At 42.8% G+C, this 21,895-nt stretch overlaps 1 protein-coding gene across 2 annotated transcripts in view; it reads right to left on the bottom strand.

Moving 5' to 3' along the window:
- aoc2 (amine oxidase copper containing 2) overlaps positions 1–17,470 on the bottom strand; it is a 29,369-nt gene extending 11,899 nt beyond the window's left edge. The window contains exon 1 of one of the 2 annotated variants that reach the window (XM_048560572.2): positions 15,754–17,470. In XM_048560572.2, coding sequence (XP_048416529.1) covers positions 15,754–17,335 — 1,582 coding nt within the window. In that variant the 5' untranslated portion in view covers positions 17,336–17,470. The remainder of the gene's footprint in view (positions 1–15,753) is intronic. The other variant, XM_048560574.2, reaches the window with a different exon arrangement.
- Positions 17,471–21,895: the final 4,425 nt, after the last annotated feature.

Genomic DNA, 21,895 nt, shown 5'->3' with positions numbered 1-21,895 from the left:
ACCTTCTGGAGGGTCCTGTGCAATGCATCAATAGAATTGCTCTAATCAACCCATTGTTATCTCATCATCAAACTCCAGTAAATTGGCTAAACATGGATTTTAAGAAATCCACAATGGCCCTCCTAAATGAACTCAATTTTTGTCTGTTAATTTAGTTCCAAATTATTATTTTCAGAAGTTCCCCCCTAACTGCAAACATTAAACTGATAGATTTGTGGTCACTGGGCTCATCCTTTAATTCTTCTTTGAACAAGGGAGTAATGTTAACAATTCTCAAATTCTTTGACACCATCTGAGGGTCAAAGGAAGAATAAAAATTATTGCCAGTGCCTCTACAATTTCTATTTTCATATCCATCAGTATCCTTAGATTCATCCCAATGTGCCTGGGGGTCTTGTCAACTTTAATTACATCACCTATCCAATACTTTCCTCACCTTTCCCTTTCAAAGGAACATGCCCTCAGACTGTGCCTAAAACCTCTCCTCTTTGAAGGTAGCCCATTTGTCAGCAACAGGTTTTCCCATCAACTGGTTCCAGTCTTTCTGGTTCAGCTCCATTCTTAGCCCACCACCCTATGAAGTTGGCTTTCACACAATTCATTATTCTTAATCTGGATAATTCATTATCCTTTTACATGATCCACCTAAACCTTACAACAATCATTCTGCCTCAGATGGTTTCCCACTGGTACTTAATTTACTTGGTCAACCTCATTCCCAAGCATCAGGTCGGATAGTGCCTCCTTTCTCTTTGGATTGGAAAAATAAGGCTGTAGAAAATGCTCCTCAACACACTCTAGGAACTCTTGACCTTCTCTTCCCTTTCCACAATGACTATCCTGATTATGTTTGAAGGATTAAAGCCTCCAGTTTAGAACAAATATAATTTTGAGCCTCACTGTGATTTCACAAATTCACAGAATTGTTATATTGCAGAAGGCTATTTCGCTCATGTCCTCACCAATTTGCTGAAGGAACATCAAGACTTAGATTGCCTTTTTCTTAACCTCTGCAAATTACTTATACTGAAATGATTATCCAGAGACCTCTTGAATGCTTTGTATGAACCGATCTCCACAACACTTTCAGGTAAGACTGAAGAACATGTTGCATGAAGATGCTTCTTCTCACAAGACATTGACTTGTTTTGCAAATCACTTTAAATCCATGCAGTCTCAACTTCATGTTTTGCAAGCAGGAACACTTTCTGTCTACCCTAAACAGGCCTCATGATTGTGAAAACATGAGTCAAACCTCAAGACTTCTGAAGGGTTCAGTAACAGTTCACATACAAGCTACAAGAACTGGTCAAAACAAGTGTTCTCACTATCTGTCTTATCTCAAAGGAGTTTGAGGCACATTAAGAATGTAAGTAGTACAGTTTGTAGAATAAGCAGCAATGTCACTAAAATCTTATTGTACATGCAGTATGTCCACAACTGGTCAGTGACATGTATTCAAATAAATGCCAATGGGCCTGGCCAGTGATCGCATGTCACTGTGCAGTGTCTTCAGGCTCTCGTGCACAGCTGCCAAAACAGACCAGCTAGTAAATGTGATCGACATTAATAAAGTATCACAGAATCATAGGGCTGTTGCAATATAGGAGGCCATTTAGCCCATTATTCCTGGACTGGTTCTATTACTCAGTGTCAACCTCCTCCCTTTTCCACATATCCCTGCACACCATTTCTATTCAAATAATCATCCAATGCCCTGTGAATGCCTCAGTTGAACCTTCCTCCATGACATTTCGAAGCAGTACATTTCCCCACCCAAATTGCTCAGGTGTGAAAAAGTGTTTTCCCACATCACCCATGCTTCACTTGGACATTGTTTTAAAGTGCTTGCCCTCTCATTCATTCTTGTCCTTTATGAGCAAGAACAGTTTCTCCATATCCACCCAGTCTGGCCTGGTCATGATTTTACAATGGTGCCTATTATTTTATGTTGTCTTTTGATATTCTTCTGATACTTCCCTGCTTTGAACTTCATCTGCTCACTCTAACACCTTGCCAATGTCCTTTTGGAATTTCACACTACTCTGTTTACAATTTTTCCAAGTTTAGTATCACCTGCAAGCTTTGAAATTATCCCATGCACACAAAGATGCAGACCATTAATATATAAATCAGGAAAAGCAAGGGTTCCAATACAAATCCCTGGGGACCCCAGTAAAAATTTTCCTACAGTCTGTTTCCCATGGCTCAGCCAATTTTGTATCCATGTTGCTACTGTTCATTTTCTACCTTGACCTAGGACTTTCTTCAAGGTTGCTGTGTGGCAGTGTCAAATACCTCATGGAGATCCAGATCTACCATAGCAACAGTATTATCCTCAATGACTCTCTTACCTCCAGCAAGTTGCGTAACAACCCTTTCTGAAATCCATGCTGACACTTTCTAATCAACCAACCTTTTTCCAATGGGCAGTTACTTCTATCCAGAATAAACTTCTATCAAGAATAAAAGTTTCTAGAAGTTTATCCATCACAAATTCCTTGGACTATCCTTAACCTTCTCAAATGAGGCTGTAATGTTTTCAATTTTCCAATCTCTTGGCACCTCTCCTGAGTCCAGGGAAGAGTGAACGATTATGGCCAGTACCTCTACAATTCCTACCCCCTCTTCCTTCAAAATGCTTGGATGTTGCTCATCCAGCCCCAGTATCTTGTCAACCTCAAGTGCCAAAGATCTCCAATTTCTTCCATAATCAGTCCTGATCCCTTCTAGAGTTTCCTACTGTCACCTGAATTAAACACAATACCTCAGCTGAGGTCTAACTAGCATCTTATACATGTTCAGCTTAACCTCCCCCATTCTTGTATTCTAAGCTATTATTAATAAAGCTTAGAATACTTCATCCTTTATTAATTGTGCCCTCTACCTATCCCTGTCAGCTTTTAATGGCCTCTGCACATATATACCCTTATCTCTCTGCTCTTGCTCAGTCTGTAGGATAACTTTTTACTTTTGTACTGCCTCTGCATGTTCTTTCTAAACATTCCCCTCAATATTGATTCATCAATCAGAGGATCTATCAATGTTCCTTTTACCCTGGCTGTGTAGCTAAACCACTTATGATGCCTGATCAAACCAGATGAACTATCATTCTTGACAGAGGGCAAGACCAATCTCCATTTGGAGAGTGGGATGCAATTCAGAGGAATCCACACTTGCCTGTTCCTGTTTAAATTGCTTGTTGATCAGCCATTCCCTCTCTCCCTTCCTACTGTTAAGCTGCACAGTGTCCACAGTTATAAACATGCCATCCAAACATCCCCCTCAACTTCATGGATGCAATGTAGTGCTGCCAGTTGCTGCACAAGCCCTAGAGCTCAAACTACTGCTACTGAATACATTTCCTGCACAAGTAGCTAGCCAGGACCCAGAGTTCCCATGTGACATAATCTGTGTAATTTCAAAGTTGAAGCAGCCTTTTATTTATTAGTTCACCTTGCTACTTCTAAAAAAAATTAAAACATACAACTGAGTAAGATCTTACTAGTACTGAAAAAACCCAGCTCATAATTACCACAGTTGATTATTTGCTTTAATCCTGACTTAAAGCACCTCTTTCCCCATGTGTACTGAATTCTCACATTAACCAAATTCACTCCTATACTCAGTTTAGGTCACATTGAAGTGCAATCCCCTGACTGGGTATCTGTTACTGGCCATGCAGTTTTCTGCTCCAGTATTTATTTAATTTTATTTCTTTCCCATCCAGAGATGTTTTCACACCTCTCTGCGATATTTCCTTCACCAAATCACATGTTTTGTTTTGAACTTATTTCCTCCACCATCAAATGTCCAGTGTTTCATCCAGTAATTTAATAAATATATATCCTATTTTAGTAACCAACCTGTTTTGACATAATTATACACCTCTGGAGCAGGTGAGACTTGAACCCAGACCTCTCAGGCGAGGAGTAGGGACACTACCACAACATCACGAGCCACAACCCAGTATTAAGTACCATTTGAATCAACCACTTTCAGCTGATTGACTGCTGCCATTAGGCAGCCCTCTGGTTAACAATAACATTCAACTTATTTGAAGGTTGTTAATTGTACATCAGGGTCTGATTCTTAGTCCATAGTTAATCTGGAGAAGATGATTAAAACTTTCCATGTGAATCAAATTTGCTCTTACATTGTGTATGGCTCATTCAGTCATTGTCTTTGAATTGTTCACCTCCAATGTTTGTGCCTTATGTTGAGTCAACTTTTAGTGTTCTGAACAAACAATGATGTTGCTTCTTTCAAAGTAAACAGACCAGTGATTTGTCACTAAATGTTGGATAATTATAACTAATGTTGGATTACTTGTAACTGCTGTTGGCAAGCAGTTGTCTAGTTGAGCCAGGCAGAAGATACAGAAGCTTGAATACACAGACCAACAGGTGCAAACACAGCTTCCTACCTACTGTTGTTAAATTGCTGAGTGGACCTCTCCAACTTCAAATAATGTTGATCTTGCTTTGTGCAATTGTAACCTTGTACGTCTCAGTCTAAGCACCCTATGATCTGTATGTCCTCTAATGATCTGTCTGTACTGCTTACAAAACAGAACTTTCCACTGTACTTAGGTACATGAGACACAATAAATCAAACCAAAAAATCAGCTTGTTTTTGCCACAAGTCAAACTGTGAACTTATCATGTAGCATAAAGTTTTAGATGAAAAATTGAGTTTTTAAAATTCATTTGTGGGATGTGGGTGTCGCTGGCTGGTCAACATTTGTTGTCTGTCCCTAGTTGCCCTTGAGTAGGTGGTGGTGAGCTGCCTTCTTGAACTGCTGCAGTCCACTTGCTGTGGGTTGACCCACAATTCCATTAGGGATAGAATTCTCAGATTTTGACACGGCACTGAAGGAACAGCGATATATTTCCAAGTTAGGATGGCGAGTGGCTTGGAGAATTGAAGGTGGTGGTGTTCACACATCTGCTGTCCTTGTCCTTCTAGATGGAAGTAGTTACGGGTTTGGAAGGTGCTGACTGGGATCTTTGAATTTCTGCAGTGCACCTTTTAGATAGTAGCTGCTGTGCGTACTGAGTGGCAGTGGTAGAAGGAGTGGACGCTTGTGGGTGTAGTGCTAAACAAGGGCTGCTTTGTCCTGGATGGTGTCAGGCTTCTTGAGTGTTGGGGCTGCATCCATCCAGGCAACTAGGGAGAATTCCATCACCATCCTTGTGGATGGTGAACAGGCTTTGGAGTCAGGAGGTGAGTTACTCTAGGATTCCTAGACTGATTTGCTATTAAACACAGTGGCTATATGTGATGAGTCCATTGAGTTTCTGGTCAATGACCCCCAAAATGTAGATAGAAGGGATTCAATGTTGGTAATACCACTTGAATATCAAGGAACAGTGGTTAGAATCACCCTTAGTGGTGATTGTCATAGACTGGAATTTGTGTGATGCAAATGCTACTTGTCATCTGCCAGTCTAATTTGAACATGCAATAAGGTGTAGAGCTGGATGAACACAGCAGGCCAAGCAGCATCAGAGGAGCAGGAAGGCTGATGTTTCCAACCTAGACCTTCAGAAAATAATACACTGTTTCAGTATCTGAGTCATGAATGGTGCTGAACATTGTGTAATCATTGGTGAACATCCCCATTTCTGACCTTATTATGTGATTTGACTACTAAAAGGCAGCCAAAACAATGTTCAGTTCAACCCTTTGTATTGTCAGCTTTAACACAGGATTGCAATACAAAATTCCCATAATGCTCATGACTTGAAGTACCATAAGGTGTGGTTTAGTCAAACATAGCTTGTCTCTAAGGGAATTGTGGATTCAAGTGCCAATTCAGGATTGGGCATTAACAGTACAAACCAAAGCTGATCCTCCTGTGCAGTACTGAGGTAGTGCTGCATTGTTGGAGGTGCAGTATTTCACATGAGGTATTAAACTGAAACCAAACTGCTTTCAACAATATATTTAAATATTCCACATGCTGCTTTGAGGTTCAGGAAATATTGTGGCCAGTATTTATTTCTCAGTCAAGAGAAGTGCCAAAGTTGCATGGCCAGCCAGTGTGGTTGTCTGTAATCCCTTGCTAATGTGTAAGATTGTCCACCTAGGAAATTCTGCATCACTGCTCATGGGATGAGGCTGAGGGTGGGGAGATTTTAAAACTGCTGAATTCCACGTTTAAGTCACGATCTGCTGCACAACTGCCTCCTTTGGTGGCTGAGCCCATCCCAGGGTCACATCTCCACACACATATTTTGTGGTTGAATTCCTCTAGGTGGATGGAGTGTGCAACAACATTTAATGTGGAAATGCTGTTGCACACCATGGTCCTTCACAGAAGTAAGATCCAGTTCTGGTGGCAACGAACCCTTTGACAGGTGATCTCCATACTTCAGCAGTCTTTATCTGCTGTCACAGCCACTGGTATTACATGTGTATCTTTTCCCTGCTCACCACTGAGAACCTCTTGTTTTGGACTGCTGTTTGGCTCCTCCCCTCCAATCTTACCACTATGCATGGCCCTGCTTGGAGCTGAACTCAATGGAACACTCAAGCCTCCACTGCACAGCAAGGAGCCAGTCTATAGAATGTGAGAGTTAAGTGTGGAGCTGGAGGAGCACAGCAGGCCAGGCAGCATAAGAGGAGCAGGACAGTTAATGTTTTGGGTCGGGATCCCTCTTCAGAAATGGGGGAGGGGGAAGGAAGCTCAAATAGGGAGGAGGGGTGGGGCTGGGGAAGGAATGTGGGATTGTGATAGGTAGGTGGTGCTGGGGATTGGTCAGTAAGGTGGGAGGAGGGGATAGGTGGAAGAGAAGATGGACAGGTTGCCTCAAGTTGAGGAGGGTTCCTCATGGGATGAGGCCGAGGCCAAGGGTGAGGTGGAGATTTTAAAACTGGTGAATTCCACATTTAGGTCATGAGCTGCTGCACAACAGCCTCCCATGTTAACAGAATCTATTTGCAACCTATTGCCATGGGCTTCATTCCATGGCCAGTGTCCTCCTTGCCTCTAGGGTCAGCTCAAGAGATTACTTCATATCCATTTGCCTCTTTAGCAGAACAGATTAGAGTGATTTCCTTTGGGAAGACTTGGTTTACCACCATGTGTGAAATTAAGAAATTGCTGACCAGATATTGAGCCTAAACATTTCCAATGGTGTAAGGCCTCTTCCTGAGAAGAATAATCTCTTTAGTTGAATTTGAGGTCTGAACCACCTGGTATTAAAATTGAGAATAGAGCTGCCTGCTGGACATGAGATGCCTGCTTCACATCATTGCTTGCTGCTCCTCTCCTTTTAAGTTGGGATTTATATGGAAATCATGTTCATTTCACAATGTGCAGAGCTACTGAAGCCTACAGAAGTTGGTGAGAGGGTGTAGGGTTTGAAGAGATGTGGGCTTTTTCAAGAACACTGCAAAGGTACAGAATCTATTTTTCCAGGCTAAATGAGACCTTCAAACAAATGTGCATTGCCTGTGTACCTGTAACTGATATCTTTACAGAAAATGCATGTCTGTTTATAATTGAGTGAACATGTCACCAGACATGACAAGGAAACTGGAACTGGACCTTCAGGTAAGCATAAAGTGTCATCCTCTTGCACTATCTTAAGTTTAGGTTAGCCAACTCAGTCAAAGCTTCTAGTCTAAAAGCAATTCTACAATTTGGGGCTAACATCCTGTGAACACGAAGCATGAGACACTGTACATTTAATGAGTATTCATTCAATGATGGACAACTGCCTATCCTGCAGTTCTCAGTTTCATTTGAAGTCTGAGTGAATTATTTAGTACATTTTAACTTCCTGGTTCACTATCTGAGAATACTTCAATGTAAATGTCTATTCCCCCCCACTTACTAATATTGTTGCACCCCTCTCGGACAGATCTTTACTAACAGTTGGCTTCAAACTGACATTTCACACCAGAGATCATTTGATCTTTGTAAGCAACTTACATTGACATCAGTTAAAGGTGCCTTCACTCAAAGTCACCATGAAATCTATGGTAAATGAGAGAAAACTGGATAGGGCTGGATGTATATGGTGGGCTGAGCAGCATCAGGAGGAGCAGGAAAGCTGTCTTGGGTTGAGACCCTTCAGAAGTGAATTATTCAATTCTTTTCAGAGAAAGGGTCTCTACCTGAAACATCAGCTTTCCTGCTCCCCTGCTGCTTGGCCTGTTGGGTTCATCCAGCTCTATATGGTTTTATCTCAGGTTCCCCAGCATTGGCAGTCCCTATTATTTCATGAAATCTATGCCATTTGTTCTATACCATATTGCTGTGTTGGAGCATTCTGAGCACATATTGCCTGCTGCATCTCCTACATTACGATGATGACATTTCTAAAGTATCAATTGTTTAAAACATGCACATGAAAAATGCTATATAAATATGACTATTTTTGGCAATGCATGGAAAAACATCCTGAGTAAGCATTTTTTAAGGAGAATGTCTTTCAAACCCACATTCCCTGAATTGGTGCTGCAAAGACAAAGTGGTCATTTGCAGGGCAGAGCTTTCCATTGCCTCCAATTATTCATCAGAAACCCCTGTCCTGATCCCCATCTGAGAACACACCAACTCAAATAACTACTGCAGTCATTTGGATGTCAGACACACAGATTATAAATTGACTATAGTGGCAAACTTGTTTTGCAAAATGTTCAAGTGCTCCATTTAATCTCCAGCAAAGTTTCCATACCCACATCAGTTCAATCTAATTGTTTAACAAGTAGATGCTCAAAACATTTGCTCTGTAAACTCTTGGACAGAAGCACTGAGTATGATTTACTCTGGGCTATATAAAACACTCTTCCAAATAAGGTGAAGCTTCAGCAAAGCTCATAAAATTGTGCAGCTATAAAATGAGCAGCAATTTCTAGTCTAGCATTGATACTTGCAGTACAAATTCAGCCTTTGGTTTATTGGGTCATCTTAAACTACTTTGACTTTTTGTCCCTTTCTTTTCAAGAGATTTGTTAATCCAAAATTTCTAAGTAATTGTCTTTTGAATGCAAAAATACAAAATAACACAGCAGGCAAAAGATAATGGGCTGAATTTTCACATCCTGACTCAGGGGAGAGATGGATCAGGTTTGCTGTTAGCAATTAGTACTATTTCACTTAATTACTATTAATTACTACTGGAATAAAAGTACCTCCCAACAATGATTTCTTTCCTATCATGTCTGGCACACACCATCAGATCCTGTAATACAAGGAGTTAATAGCTAGACCACATTACTAATGTCAGATCACATGGAACCAAAATCTGAGTTAAGAAGGTTTGAATGAAGTCCTACTGAACCAAGCCCCTCAACCTTGTGTAGAGTTAATAAATGTTCACTAGTTTCCACTAGCATGGCATCCAGTCCTTGTCTGCCTAAGATTCCCAACTATTTGTGACACTTGTGTATTCCCATCCATGCTTTCTCTTCCCCTCTCCATTCTTTTGGTGTCTTTCTGGTTAGTGCAACTTGCCTTGTGCATCAGCTGCTGATGTGAAACCAGGGCCAACAGTATATCATGACAAGAGACTGAATCTTTATAAGCTAACTATAACAACCAAATATCACATGATTAAATCCCTCCAGAATTTCCAGTGAAAGTTGGCAACCATCTTAGTTCTTGCAATGCCACAATGATGCCACCCAAAGTTTGCAGGAACAGCACTTCATATTTCACTTGGGAACCATGCAGCCCAATGGTATCAATGTGGATTTCACAAGCTTCAAAATCTCCCCTCTCTGCAACCGCATCCCAAAACCAGCCCAGCTCCTCACCACCTCCCTAACCTGTCCTTCCTCCCACCTATCCCACCCCCCACCCCCTACCTCCTACCTACTAGCCTCATCCTGCCCCCTTGTCCTGTCTGTCCTCCCTGGTCTGATCTATCCCCTCCCTAACTCCCCACCTACACTCACCTTTTACTGGCTCTATCCCCACCTCTTTGACCGGCCTGTCTCCTCTCCCCTTATCTTCTCCTTTATCCATCTTCTATCCACCTCCCCCTCGTCCTATTTATTTCAAAACCCCCTTCCCTCTCCCCCCTTTCTGAAGAAGGGTCTCAGACAGAAATGTCAGCTTTTCTGCTCCTCTGATGCTGCTTGGCCTGTGGCATTCATCCAGCTCTAAACCATGTTATCTCTTAACCACTTAGGAGGTTTTGATGTCAAAGTAAAGACACTTCAGCAATGTATGCCTGAAACAATCTGGCTTTCAATGCTCAAAATTCATGGAGGCAGTTCGTGAATTTTCCCCAAAATTCCTCTAGTTGTTCAGGAAGATCCACTTGCAGGGGTGACCACAGAAATGAAGCTGAATATGAAAGCCAGCCCAAAGAATAGTTGAATTTGAAGACAAGGAATGCTTAGATGAGAATCTCTCATGCAGCCAACGTACTGAGCCAAATTGAGGATGGAGGTGTTAGGAAGCTGGATGGGGACATTCTGTGATCAGAAGGATGAGATCAAAGCTAAGCTCAGGACTGAAAATACATTGAATGGCATCATATGGTTGGGAAGGGAGGGAGATGTGAAGACAATGATGTGGATTTACACTGGTGACTGAAGATGATCACTTTGGCTCTCTAGTGCTTGGGGGCAGGAAATTGGACAAACAGTGAGCAGGTGAATGACAACACTGGTGTAATGTTGTGTCAGTGTACATGTGACCCATGACTGCAGTGTTTGTAGATTAGAAAGAAAGGAAATCAAAGACACTGACAGCTCCCTCAACATTGCACAGATTTTTTTGACGTTGCCTCCCATGGGCACAGACAGTCTCTCTTGCTGCATGTGATCCAGGGCCTTCCAGAGGTCTAACTCATGTTTTCTTTCCAGCACCCTGTGACTTATATTGTACACCTCTGCCATATTCTCTCATATATTAATGATTGCAAAATTTCACCTTATCCAAACTGTCAATTCAGACTCATATAAAGTACTTGACTATTGATGATTTAAAGTATATGGGTAAAAAGAATGGCAGTAATGTTAGTTAGTAGTTTAATTTTCCTGTAAACTATCTCAAATTATTCTTTTTTTATTTACAAGAAGGTAGAAACAAACAAGTTGAGATTTACTGACCCTTCAAAGGAAGGTGAATTCTCTGGGAACTCAACCAGCAAAATAATAATACAGACTTTTTTAAACACTGTAAATGTACAATGCAGGCACTGATCCTTTAAGCCACAATCAGAGTCCGAGACAGCATCTTTCAAATCTAGAAAGACAACGGCAGTAGATACGTGGGAACACAGCGGCCTACAAACTCCACAAGCTGCTCTGCATCCTGACTTAGCCAGTCATTGAGTCATACAGTGTAGTGACTTGGAAATATATTGCGGTGTCTTCAGTGTCGCTGGGTTAAAATCTTAAGCCTAATGGCATTTTGTGTCCATTTACAGGAAATGGGCTGCAGTCGTTCAAGAAAGCAGCTCACTAGCAACTTGTCCAGAGCAACTAGGGATGGGCACTAGATGCTGGTCCATCCAGCACCACCCACATCCCATGAATGGATTTTAAAAATCAGACATGTTCCAAGTCATTATATCTGATATAACACTATGCTCTGACTAAAGGAAATGTTTGACCACCACGATCGTTAACCAAGCCTCACCTTCCTGAGATGAGTCAAGCCATGAATTCATGGTATTGAAAATTTCCATAACAATGAGTCTTCTTTTCACAAAGTATTTGGATTGAAACATCCCAACTGAAGAAACACCCATTTACTTAGGAAATTAATTATGGTTTCTCAAAATTTACGCTTTATTTCTAAGGATAACTCAGATTAGATTCCTCTCTCAAACAAAGCAAATCTCAGTCACTTGCTCATTAAGAAATCTAACTTTAATAGCAGATAGATGCAACAATTAAAATTTATGTTGGGTTCCCTAGCAAAAATATGATTCTGCTTTATATTTCTTTCCATGAGCCATCTAATATCATGCTTTTTGGTTTCTACAGAGACGTTGAATTACTTGTTGGTTCTTTAATAAATATCCACCTATTTATCAATTGATATTGGCTCAGTTTTCTGTACCAATAACTCAAACATGGCAACACTGTACTCACTTTCAATGCAGGAGTACTTATCTAACTCGGACTCTGAAGATATGCAAGAGAATCACAATCCAGCTGTAACTTTACCTAAAGTCTTTCCATAGGAAGGTTAAAAACCTCAAGTGGTTCTTTTCCTTTGGTATGGGGCTGGTCAATTCTGTAGCCCCTTTTAAATGCCTCAGGAATCTGGCTTTCTCTGCCTGAAGTTGATAGGGGTTAACTGGGCAGTGCTTGAGATCCAGAATAGCTCCAAGCAAAAGGGCTAGGATCAAAACGCACTAACTCTTCATAACTTTCCACAATCTTTAGTCATTTGGTCGTATTTAAAAAGGTCACAGCAATAAGCACATGCCCCAATTACAGTACAGTATTTATGTGGCTCATGGGTATTGCAATACCGAAATGCCAGAGGGTAACTAAATTAGATTAAAGGGTTGTGAAATCCTTTTCATAAAATTAAAAAATAGAGAAGGCTAGAAGTACTCAATGTATTTGGAAACATCTGTGGAGAGTAACAGAATTACTGTTTCAGGATAGGAATGTTGTGATCGAAGTACTCACTCAGAGAAATATAAAAAGAGGAATAACAAAACGGAAGGTTTCTGACAAGGTGAAAGACAGGAGAGATTAAAATGACAAAGGGTAGAATAACCAAGGCAACGGCAAACAGCAGAATGTATTGAGATAGATAAAGATGCAAGAGATGAGTCTAGAGAGGTTTCATGTGTAAAACAAAAGCATAATTACCGACAGCTTCTGTCCAAAAACTACAAGAAAGGAGAACACAAAACAGAGAAACGGGGCAAATTTTGAAATCAATGTGAGTCTGGAAGGCTGTATATTTAAGGTTGAGATAGATAGATTTTTTGGACAGTTGGGGAATAAAGGGTTACATGGAGAGGACAGGAATATGGCCGTGAGGAAGGAGAGATAACAAAGTGTAGAGCTGGATGAACACAGCAGGCCAAGCAGCATCAGAGGAGCAGGAAAGCTGATGTTTCGGGCCTGGGCCCTTCTTCAGAAATGGGAGAGGGGAAGGGGGTTCTGAAATAAATAGGGAGAGAGGGGGAGGTGGACAGAAGATGGATAGAGGAGAAGATAAGGGGAGAGGAGACAGACCGGTCAAAGAGGCAAGGATGGAGCCAGTAAAGGTGAGTGTAGGTGTGGGGGTAGGGAGGAGATAGGTCAGTCCAGGGAGAACGGACAGGTCAAGTGGGCGGGATGAGGTTAGTAGGTCGGAGATGGGTGTGGGGCTTGAGGTGGGAGGAGGGGATAGGTGAGAGGAAGAACAGGTTAGGAAAGCGGGGACGAGCTGGGCTGGTTTTGGGATGCAGTAGGGGGAGGGGAGATTTTGAAGATTGTGAAGTCCACATTGATAACATTGGGCTGCAGGGTTCCCAAGCGGAATATGAGTTGCTGTTCCTGCAACCTTCGGGTGGCATCATTGTGGCACTGCAGGAGGCCCATGATGGACGTGTCGTCTAAGGAATGGGAGGGGGTGTTGAAAAAGTTTGCAACTGGGAGGTGTAGCTATTTAGCGCGAACCGAGCGTAGGTGTTCTGCAAAGTGGTCTCCAAGCCTCCACTTGGTTTCCCTGATGTATAGGAGGCCACAATGGGAACAGCGGTTACAGTACATCACCTCAGCAGATGTGCAGGTGAGTCACGGAGAGAGTGGTCCCTCCGGAAAGCAGATAAGGGTGGGGAGGGAAAAATGTCTTTGGTGGTGGCGTCGGATTGCAGATGGCAGAAGTGTCGGAGGATGATGCGTTGTATCTGGAGATTGGTGGGGTGGTACGTTAGGATGAGGGGGATTCTGTTTTGGTTTTTATTGCGGGAGTGGGGTGTGAGGGATGAGTTGCAGGAAATGCGGGAGACACGTTCGACTGCGTTCTCGACCACTGAGGGGCGGAGTTGTGGTCCTTGTAAAACGAGGACATCTGAGATATACGGGTGTGGAATGCCTCATCCTGGGAGCAGATCTGTCAGAGATGAAGGCATTGGGAATAGGGGATGGCATTTTTGCCACAAGGTGGGTGGGAGGAGGTGTATTCTCGATAGTTGTGGGAGTTGGTGGGCTTGAAATCGATGTCGGTTTCTAGGTGGTTGCTGAAGATGGAGACAGAGAGGTCCAGGAAGGAGAGAGCGGTATTAGAAACGGTCCAGGTGAACCTAAGGTTGGGGTGGAAGGTGTTGGTGAAGTGGATGATGAACTATTTCCAGGTGAACACCAACACCAAAGACATTTTTCCCTCCCCATCCTTATCTGCTTTCCGGAGGGACCACTCTCTCCATGACTCCCTTGTCCGCTCCACACTCCCCTCCAGCCCCACCACACCGGGCACTTTTCCCTACAACCGCAGGAAGTGCCACACCTGCCCCTACACTTCCCCTACCCCCTCACCTCCATCCCAGGACCCAAGAAGACTTTCCACATCAAGCAGATGTTCACCTGCACATCTGCTAATGTGGTATACTGCATCCGCTGTTCCCGTTGTGGCTTCCTCTACATCGGGGAAGCCAAGCAGAGACTTGGGGACCACTTTGCAGAACACCTCCGCTCGGTTCGCACGAAACAACTACACCTCCCAGTCGCAAACCATTTCAACTCCCCCTCCCATTCCACAGACAACATGTCCATCCTGGGCCTTCTGCGGTGCCACAACAATGCTACCCGAAGGTTGCAGGAACAGAAACTCATATTCCGCTTGGGAATCCTGCAGCCCAATGATATCAATGTGGATTTCACAAGCTTCAAAATCTCCCCTCCCCCTACTGCATCCCAAAACCAGTTCACCTTGTCCCCGGCTCCCTATCCTGTTCTTCCTCTCACCTATCCCCTCCTCCCACCCTCATCTCCTACCTACTAACATCATCCCGCCCCCTTGACCTGTCCGTCCTCCCTGAACCGACCTATCTCCTCCCTACCTCCCCACCTACATTCACCTTCACTGGCTCCATCCCTGCCTCTTTGACCGGTCTGTCTCCTCTCGACCTTTCTTCTCCTCTCCATCTTCTATCCACCTCCCTCTCCCTCTATTTATTTCAGAACCCTCGTTCCCCTCCCCCATTTCTGAAGAAGGTTCTAGGCCCAAAACATCAGCTTTCCTGCTCCTCTGATGCTGCTTGGCCTGCTGTGTTCATCCAGCTCTACACCTTGTTATCTCAGATTCTCCAGCATCTGCAGTTCCTACTATCTCAGAGAATCTTCAGTTACTGGTTGCCCAGGTGCATGTTGGAAACATCTCCTTACAATAAGATCCTTGCTCCAGATGTGACACTTAAGAGAATTGCTAGAAATTGAACAAGTTAATATGACCCTTAAACTTTTGAAGTTACTTTGCAGCAAAAACAGCAATGGGTGGAAAAGCTGAGCAGGTCTGGCAGCATCTGTGGAGAGAAGTCAAAATTAACTTTTGGGTCCAGTGACCCTTCCTCAGAACTGAACAGAAGTTACTTTGTAACCCGAGGTACCAAGGTATGGAACTGGATGAGCACAGCAGGCCAAGCAGCATCAGAGGAGCAGGAAGGCTGACGTTTCAGGCCTCCACCCTTCTTCAGAAAATTTTATGAAGAAGGGTCTGGGCCCAAAGGGTCAGCTTTCCTGCTCCTCTGATGCTGCTTGGCCTGCTGTGCTCATCCAGCTCCATACCTTGTTATCTCAGATTCTCCAGCATCTGCAGTTCCTACTATCTCTTACTTTGTAACCTACCCGCTACATCCACATCAGCCTTGAAATGCAAGAAATGAGTGTGAATATTCCCCAAAAGATTCTCTTCAAGTTTTGCTCCGTACTTAAGACCGCTCTCAGAGAGGATTGATGTCAGTGCATACCCTGACGGATGGACCTTGGTCTCAATCACGCCGTTGTGGTGGAATATGTAATCAAACACATAATCATAGTTGGCCACGGTTGAGATTGACCTTATGATCAGCACGCAGTCCGCTACCGCCCCGTAAGAGGGAGCTGTGTACCAGCTGGAAAAGTGCCGCCTCAGGGGAATCTGCTTGTTCAGTTCAAAGATACAGATGGAATTCCTGATCTGCCCTGGTTTCTCACTCTCTGTAAAGTGAACAGTGTCCACGAAGACCGCAGTGTACGGACAGTCCACGCCTCTCACCAGTTCGTTAGCAGATCTGCCAATGCTATAATGCTGGTCTAGAAACTTGGTCCTCATTAAGGAGGGCGAGTCGCCTCCATAAACAGAGTTGAGCTCCTCCACACTTAATTCATAGGCGATCCTTTCCTCCATGAATCGGATATTAAACAACTGCAGCCCATTGACAGTACTGTGGCGGAAAGCAAATTTCCAATTAAAATACCTCACATGGTTGTGAGCAACAGAGTATCGGCGGCCTTGAGGCTCATATTGCAACGGAGAGACTGAATGATGTTTCATGTGAGGTTTCAGCGATGCATAGTTGGGATCAGATTGCTCTCGGTGCAGTCGGATCTTCTTGACAGCACCGCGATCATACTGAGTGATCAGCTGCTCGATGCTGTCAAAGTACTGGCCGTTGTAAAAGATCTGCTTCACTTTCCACTCGGAGATATTGCGGCTGCTGTGGTCAATCAGCACCTCGAAGCCCAGGGGGTGCATGAAGACGCCGCTAACGTTTCTCAGGAACGGGAACCAGGTTTCCCGGTCACCCGTTTTGAAGCCACGAGGGGCAGAGTCCAGGTGGATCAGATCTTCCCAATCTGAGCCGAAACTTTGCAGAAGGAGCCGAGACGCTTTCTCCAATCCCATTCTTAAAAGAATCTTTTTATGTTCGAAGCTTGTCACAGGTCTGGAGTGGAAGCTAAGGTTCTGGTATTTCTGGGAAGTAATGTCTTTGTGGTAGGTTGGATTTGGAAGAGGTCCCACCACATATTCGGTGATATTGGGCTCACTTTGCTCTCCAAATATCACTACCGCTCTCGCTTCTCTCTTGGGTTGGTTTGCCACGCTGTCCAAAAACTTTAAGACCTCACTTTTCCGGGGGAGCTGCAGTTCGATCATGTGAATGTAATTGTCTGAGGGAAGAGCTTCAGCGCAGCTCACCAGCTTCACCCCAAGTTGGAGCTTCAGATACTGCACAACGCTAGTTAGTTCCTCACTGTCCAGGTCTGCAAACACCATTCCCTGAGACGTCTCCCCATACACCTCCTCCAACAGCTCTGTAAACTTCGAGGGCTTACAGCTTGCCGATTTCGACAAGCCCACCAGCAAGATCCAATTTAGGGCTATAATCGCCACCAGAGCCACGGCCAAGATAGCGAACAAAATCTTCAAATTCATGGTGAACGGGAGAGGCAGCTTTCCCCCCGTTTACCACATGAATAAACAGCATCCAGATGTTTTAAAGCTGAAGGGAAAACATTGCGCTGATTGGTTCCAAACAATTTGACGCCGCAGTATCTGATTCCCATATCCTTCTGTGAAAACTGGGATCTTGAGAGTTTAACTGTTTACTGACCATCAGTCCGTATGATGCAAATCTACGGTACAACCCGTAACCCTCCTTTGACGTTAGATTCAATCAAATTTTGCACTAACTTGAGTTTCATGCGTATCATTTTAATGAGGAATTTTGCAGTATTGAAATCAGATTTTGTTCACAGATTTCCACAACGACCCTCATTCGCTTAATGGAATGTTAGTTTTTGAATGTGCAATCCTATTGAATAAAGTACAAAATCCCATCCGTGAGAGCAGGACCCAGGCTGTCTGCTGTCCTTGTGTTGCTGGCTTTGATGAAACCAGATACGTGCATCTCGCGATGAAAGGGGTATTATTTATAGAATATAATCATATAATTTTCCAAGTTTGAATTTCAAAATAGTCAAAAACAAATGTACGTCAGCTTTTGTGCTCCTGAGATGCTGCTTGGCCTGCTGTGTTCATCCAGCCTCACATTTTGTTGTCTTGGATTCTCCAGCATCTGCAGTTCCCATTATCGCTGCTTCTTTTGTGAAGGGTTTTATGGACAACAATAGTTTAGAGCATCAGAAATAAGAGCAGGCATAGGCTGCACCATTTGATATAATCATAGCTAATCTCACCTGTCTTAACTCTATTTTCCTGTTCTCCATAACCATTCAACCCATTACTAATTAAAAATCTGTGTATCTCCACCTTAAATTTACTTAATGTCCCGGCATTCATCACTCTCATGTCCTGAATTTCAAAGGTTCATGTCTCTGTAGAAGTAATTTCTCATCATCTCTGTTTACAATCTGCTATCCCTTATCCTGAACTTATGATGTCTCATTCAAGATTGTCCCACAAGAAGAAACATCCACTTCATGTCTCCTCTGTCAATCCCCTTTAGCATCTTATATACCCCAATTAGCTATCCTGTCATTCTCCTGAAGTCTAGAAAGTATCAGCCGAAGCTGTTCAATCTCTGTTCACAAGGCAAACGCCTTATCTCTGGAATCAGTCTAGTGAACCTTCTCTGAACTGACTCCAATGCAACTTTCTCACTTAATAAAAACGAAAAAAAACTGCAGATGCTGTGAATCAGGAACAAAAACAAAGTTGCTGGAAAAGCTCAGCAGGTCTGTGAAGGAAAGATCAGAGTTAACATTTTGGGTCTGGTGACCCTTCCTCAGAACTTCCTTCCTCATCAAGGGGACCAAAATTATACAATATATCTGGTCACTAGTGCCTTGTACAGTTTTAGCAAAGCTTCCCTACTTTTATGCTCTATTCCTTTAGCAATAAATGCCAGAATTCCATTTGCCTTCCTTATGACCCGCTGTACCGACATCCTAGTTTTTTATAATTGTGCACAATGACATCCAGATCCCTCTGTACGGAAGCACTCTTGAGTTTCCTCTCCATTTAGACAGTATGTTGCCTTTTTATTCTTCTGGTCAAAATGGACAACCTCATATTTATGACATGAAACTCCATTTGCTAAATTTTGGCTCATTCATCTAACCTATCAATATCCATTTCTAAATTCCATATTTCTTTATTATAATTTACTTCCCCTTCAATTTTTAGCATCATCTGCAAATTTGGCTATCAAACCTCTATCCCTGTATCCATGTTATTTAATATAAATTGCAAATAGTTGGGGCCTGAGGACTGAGCCCTGTGACATTACAGTAGCACTTTTCCAATCCACTGAAATCTTTTTCTGCATTCAGGTGATTTTGGAAGATGATAGCCAATGGATCCATTATCTCTCTTGCATCTTACTTTAAGATTCCAAGACATTGGTATTGGGACTTGAGGACACATCTGCCTTCAATCCCAATTGTTTACTCAGTATTTTTTCCCAAGTCATGATGATTGCCCTATGTTCCTCCCTTTCTCAGACCTCTGCATTGTCGATTTCTATTGGGATGGTGCTAGTGTCCTCCACCTTGAAAAATGAGGCAAAATATTAATTTAATGTCACTGCCATTTCTGTGTTCTCAACAATAAACTTCCCAGTCTCATTCTCCAAGGATTCAACATCCACTTTAGTTATTCTCTTTTATATCGAAAAACTGTTGCTACCAGTTTTTATACTTTGTGCTAGTTTTCTTTCAGAATTTTACCTTTACTCTTTTTACATTACATTTTTTAAAGTAATCTTTTATTGATAGAATAGAATATATAGAACACTACAGCACAGTACAGGCCCTTCGGCCCTCGATGTTGTGCCGACCTGTCACACTGATCTCAAGCTCATCTAACCTACACTATTCCATGTAAGTCCATATGCTTATCCAATGACGCCTTAAATGTACCTAAAGTTGGCGAATCTACTACTGTTGCAGGCAAAGCGTTCCATTCCCTTACTACTCTCTGAGTAAAGAAACTACCTCTGATGTCTGTCCTATATCTTTCACCCCTCAATTTAAAGCTATGCCCCCTCGTGCTCGCCGTCACCATCCTAGGAAAAAGGCTCTCCCTATCCACCCTATCTAACCCTCTGATTATTTTATATGTTTCAATTAAGTCACCTCTCAACCTTCTTCTCTCTAACGAAAACAGCTTCAAGTCTCTCAGCCTTTCCTCGTAAGACCTTCCCTCCATACCAGGCAACATCCTAGTAAAGCTCCTCTGCACCCTTTCCAAAGCCTCCACATCCTTCTTATAATGCGGTTACCAGAACTGTACACAATACTCCAAGTGCAGCCACACCAGAGTTTTGTACAGCTTCACCATAACCTCTTGGTTCCGGAACTCGATCCCTCTATTAATAAAAGCTAAAACACTGTATGCCTTCTTAACAGCACTGCCAACCTGGGTGGCAACTTTCAAGGATCTGTGTACATGGACACCGAGATCTCTCTGCTCATCCACACTACTAAGAATCTTACCATTAGCCCTGTACTTTGCCTTCTGGTTACTCCTACCAAAGTGCATCACTTCACACTTGTCTGCATTAAACTCCATTTGCCACCTCTCAGCCCAGCTCTGCAGCTTATCAATGTCTCTCTGCAACCTACAGCATCCTTTGTCACTATCCACAACTCCACCGACCCTAGTGTCGTCTGCAAATTTACTAACCCATCCTTCTACACCTTCCTCCAGGTCATTTAGAAAAATAACAAACAGCAATGGACCCAACACCGACCCTTGCGGTACACCACTAGTAACTGGTTTCAAGGATGAACATTTCCCATCAACTACCACCCTCTGTCTTCTTTCAGCAAGCCAATTTCCGATCCAAACTGCCATATCTCCCACAATTCCATTTCTCCGCATTTTGTACAATTGCCTATTGTGGGGAACCTTATCGAATTCCTTGCTGAAATCCATATACACCACATCAACCGGTTTACTCTCATCTACCTGTTTGGTCACCTGCTCAAAGAACTCAATAAGGTTTGTGAGGCACGACCTTCCCTTCACAAAACCGTGCTGACTGTCCCTAATCAATTTATTCTTTTCTAGATGATTATAAATCCTATTCCTTATAACCATTTCCAACACTTTACCAACAACTGAGGTAAGGCTCACTGGTCTATAATTACCAGTGTTGTCTCTACTCCCCTTCTTGAACAAGGGAACCACATTTGCTATCCTCCAGTCATCTGGCACTATTCCTGTAGACAATGACGAGTTAAAGATCAATGCCAAAGGCTCGGCAATCTCCTCCCTGGCTTCCCAGAGGATCCGAGGATAAATCCCAGCCGGCCCAGGGGACTTATCTATCTTCACCCTCTGTTGGATTTCTAATACCTCTTCCTTGTGAACCTCAATCCCACATAGTCTAGTAGCCTGTATCTCAGTATTCTCCTCAACAACATTGTCGTTTTCTAGAGTGAATACTGTTGAAAAATATTCATTTAGCGCTTCCCCTATCTCCTCTGACTCCACACACAACTTCCCACTACTACACTTGATTGGGCCTAATCTTACTTTCGTCATTCTTTTATTCCTTAAATACCTATAGAAAGCCTTAGGGTTTACCCTGATCCTATCCGCCAACAACTTCTCATGTCTCCTCCTGGCTCTTCTGGGTTCCCCAATCTTCCTAAATTTTGGCCCATTCACCTAAGCTATCAATATCCATTTCTAAATTCCACATTTCTTTATTGCAATTTACTTTCCCTTCAATTTTTAGCATCATCTGCAAATTTGACTATTGAACCTCTATCCCTGTATCCATGTCATTTAATATAGATTGCAAATAGTTGGGGCGTTGTGCTACCAGTTTTTATACTTTGTGCTAGTTTTCTTTCAGAATTTTACCTTTACTCTTTCTACATTACATTTTTAGTAATCTTTTATTGATCTTTAGATGTTTCCCAATCTTCCACTGCCACAAGTCTTTGTGATACAGTATGCCTTAGTTGTTGTCTTTATATAATCTTTAATTTCTTTGCTTAGACATGGATGTTTTCCCTCTCT

Source organism: Stegostoma tigrinum, chromosome 31 (genome assembly GCF_030684315.1).
Source record: "Stegostoma tigrinum isolate sSteTig4 chromosome 31, sSteTig4.hap1, whole genome shotgun sequence".
NCBI lineage: Eukaryota > Metazoa > Chordata > Chondrichthyes > Orectolobiformes > Stegostomatidae > Stegostoma > Stegostoma tigrinum.
Note: the sequence above shows the minus strand (reverse complement) of the source record. Positions and strands in the feature narration are given on the sequence as shown.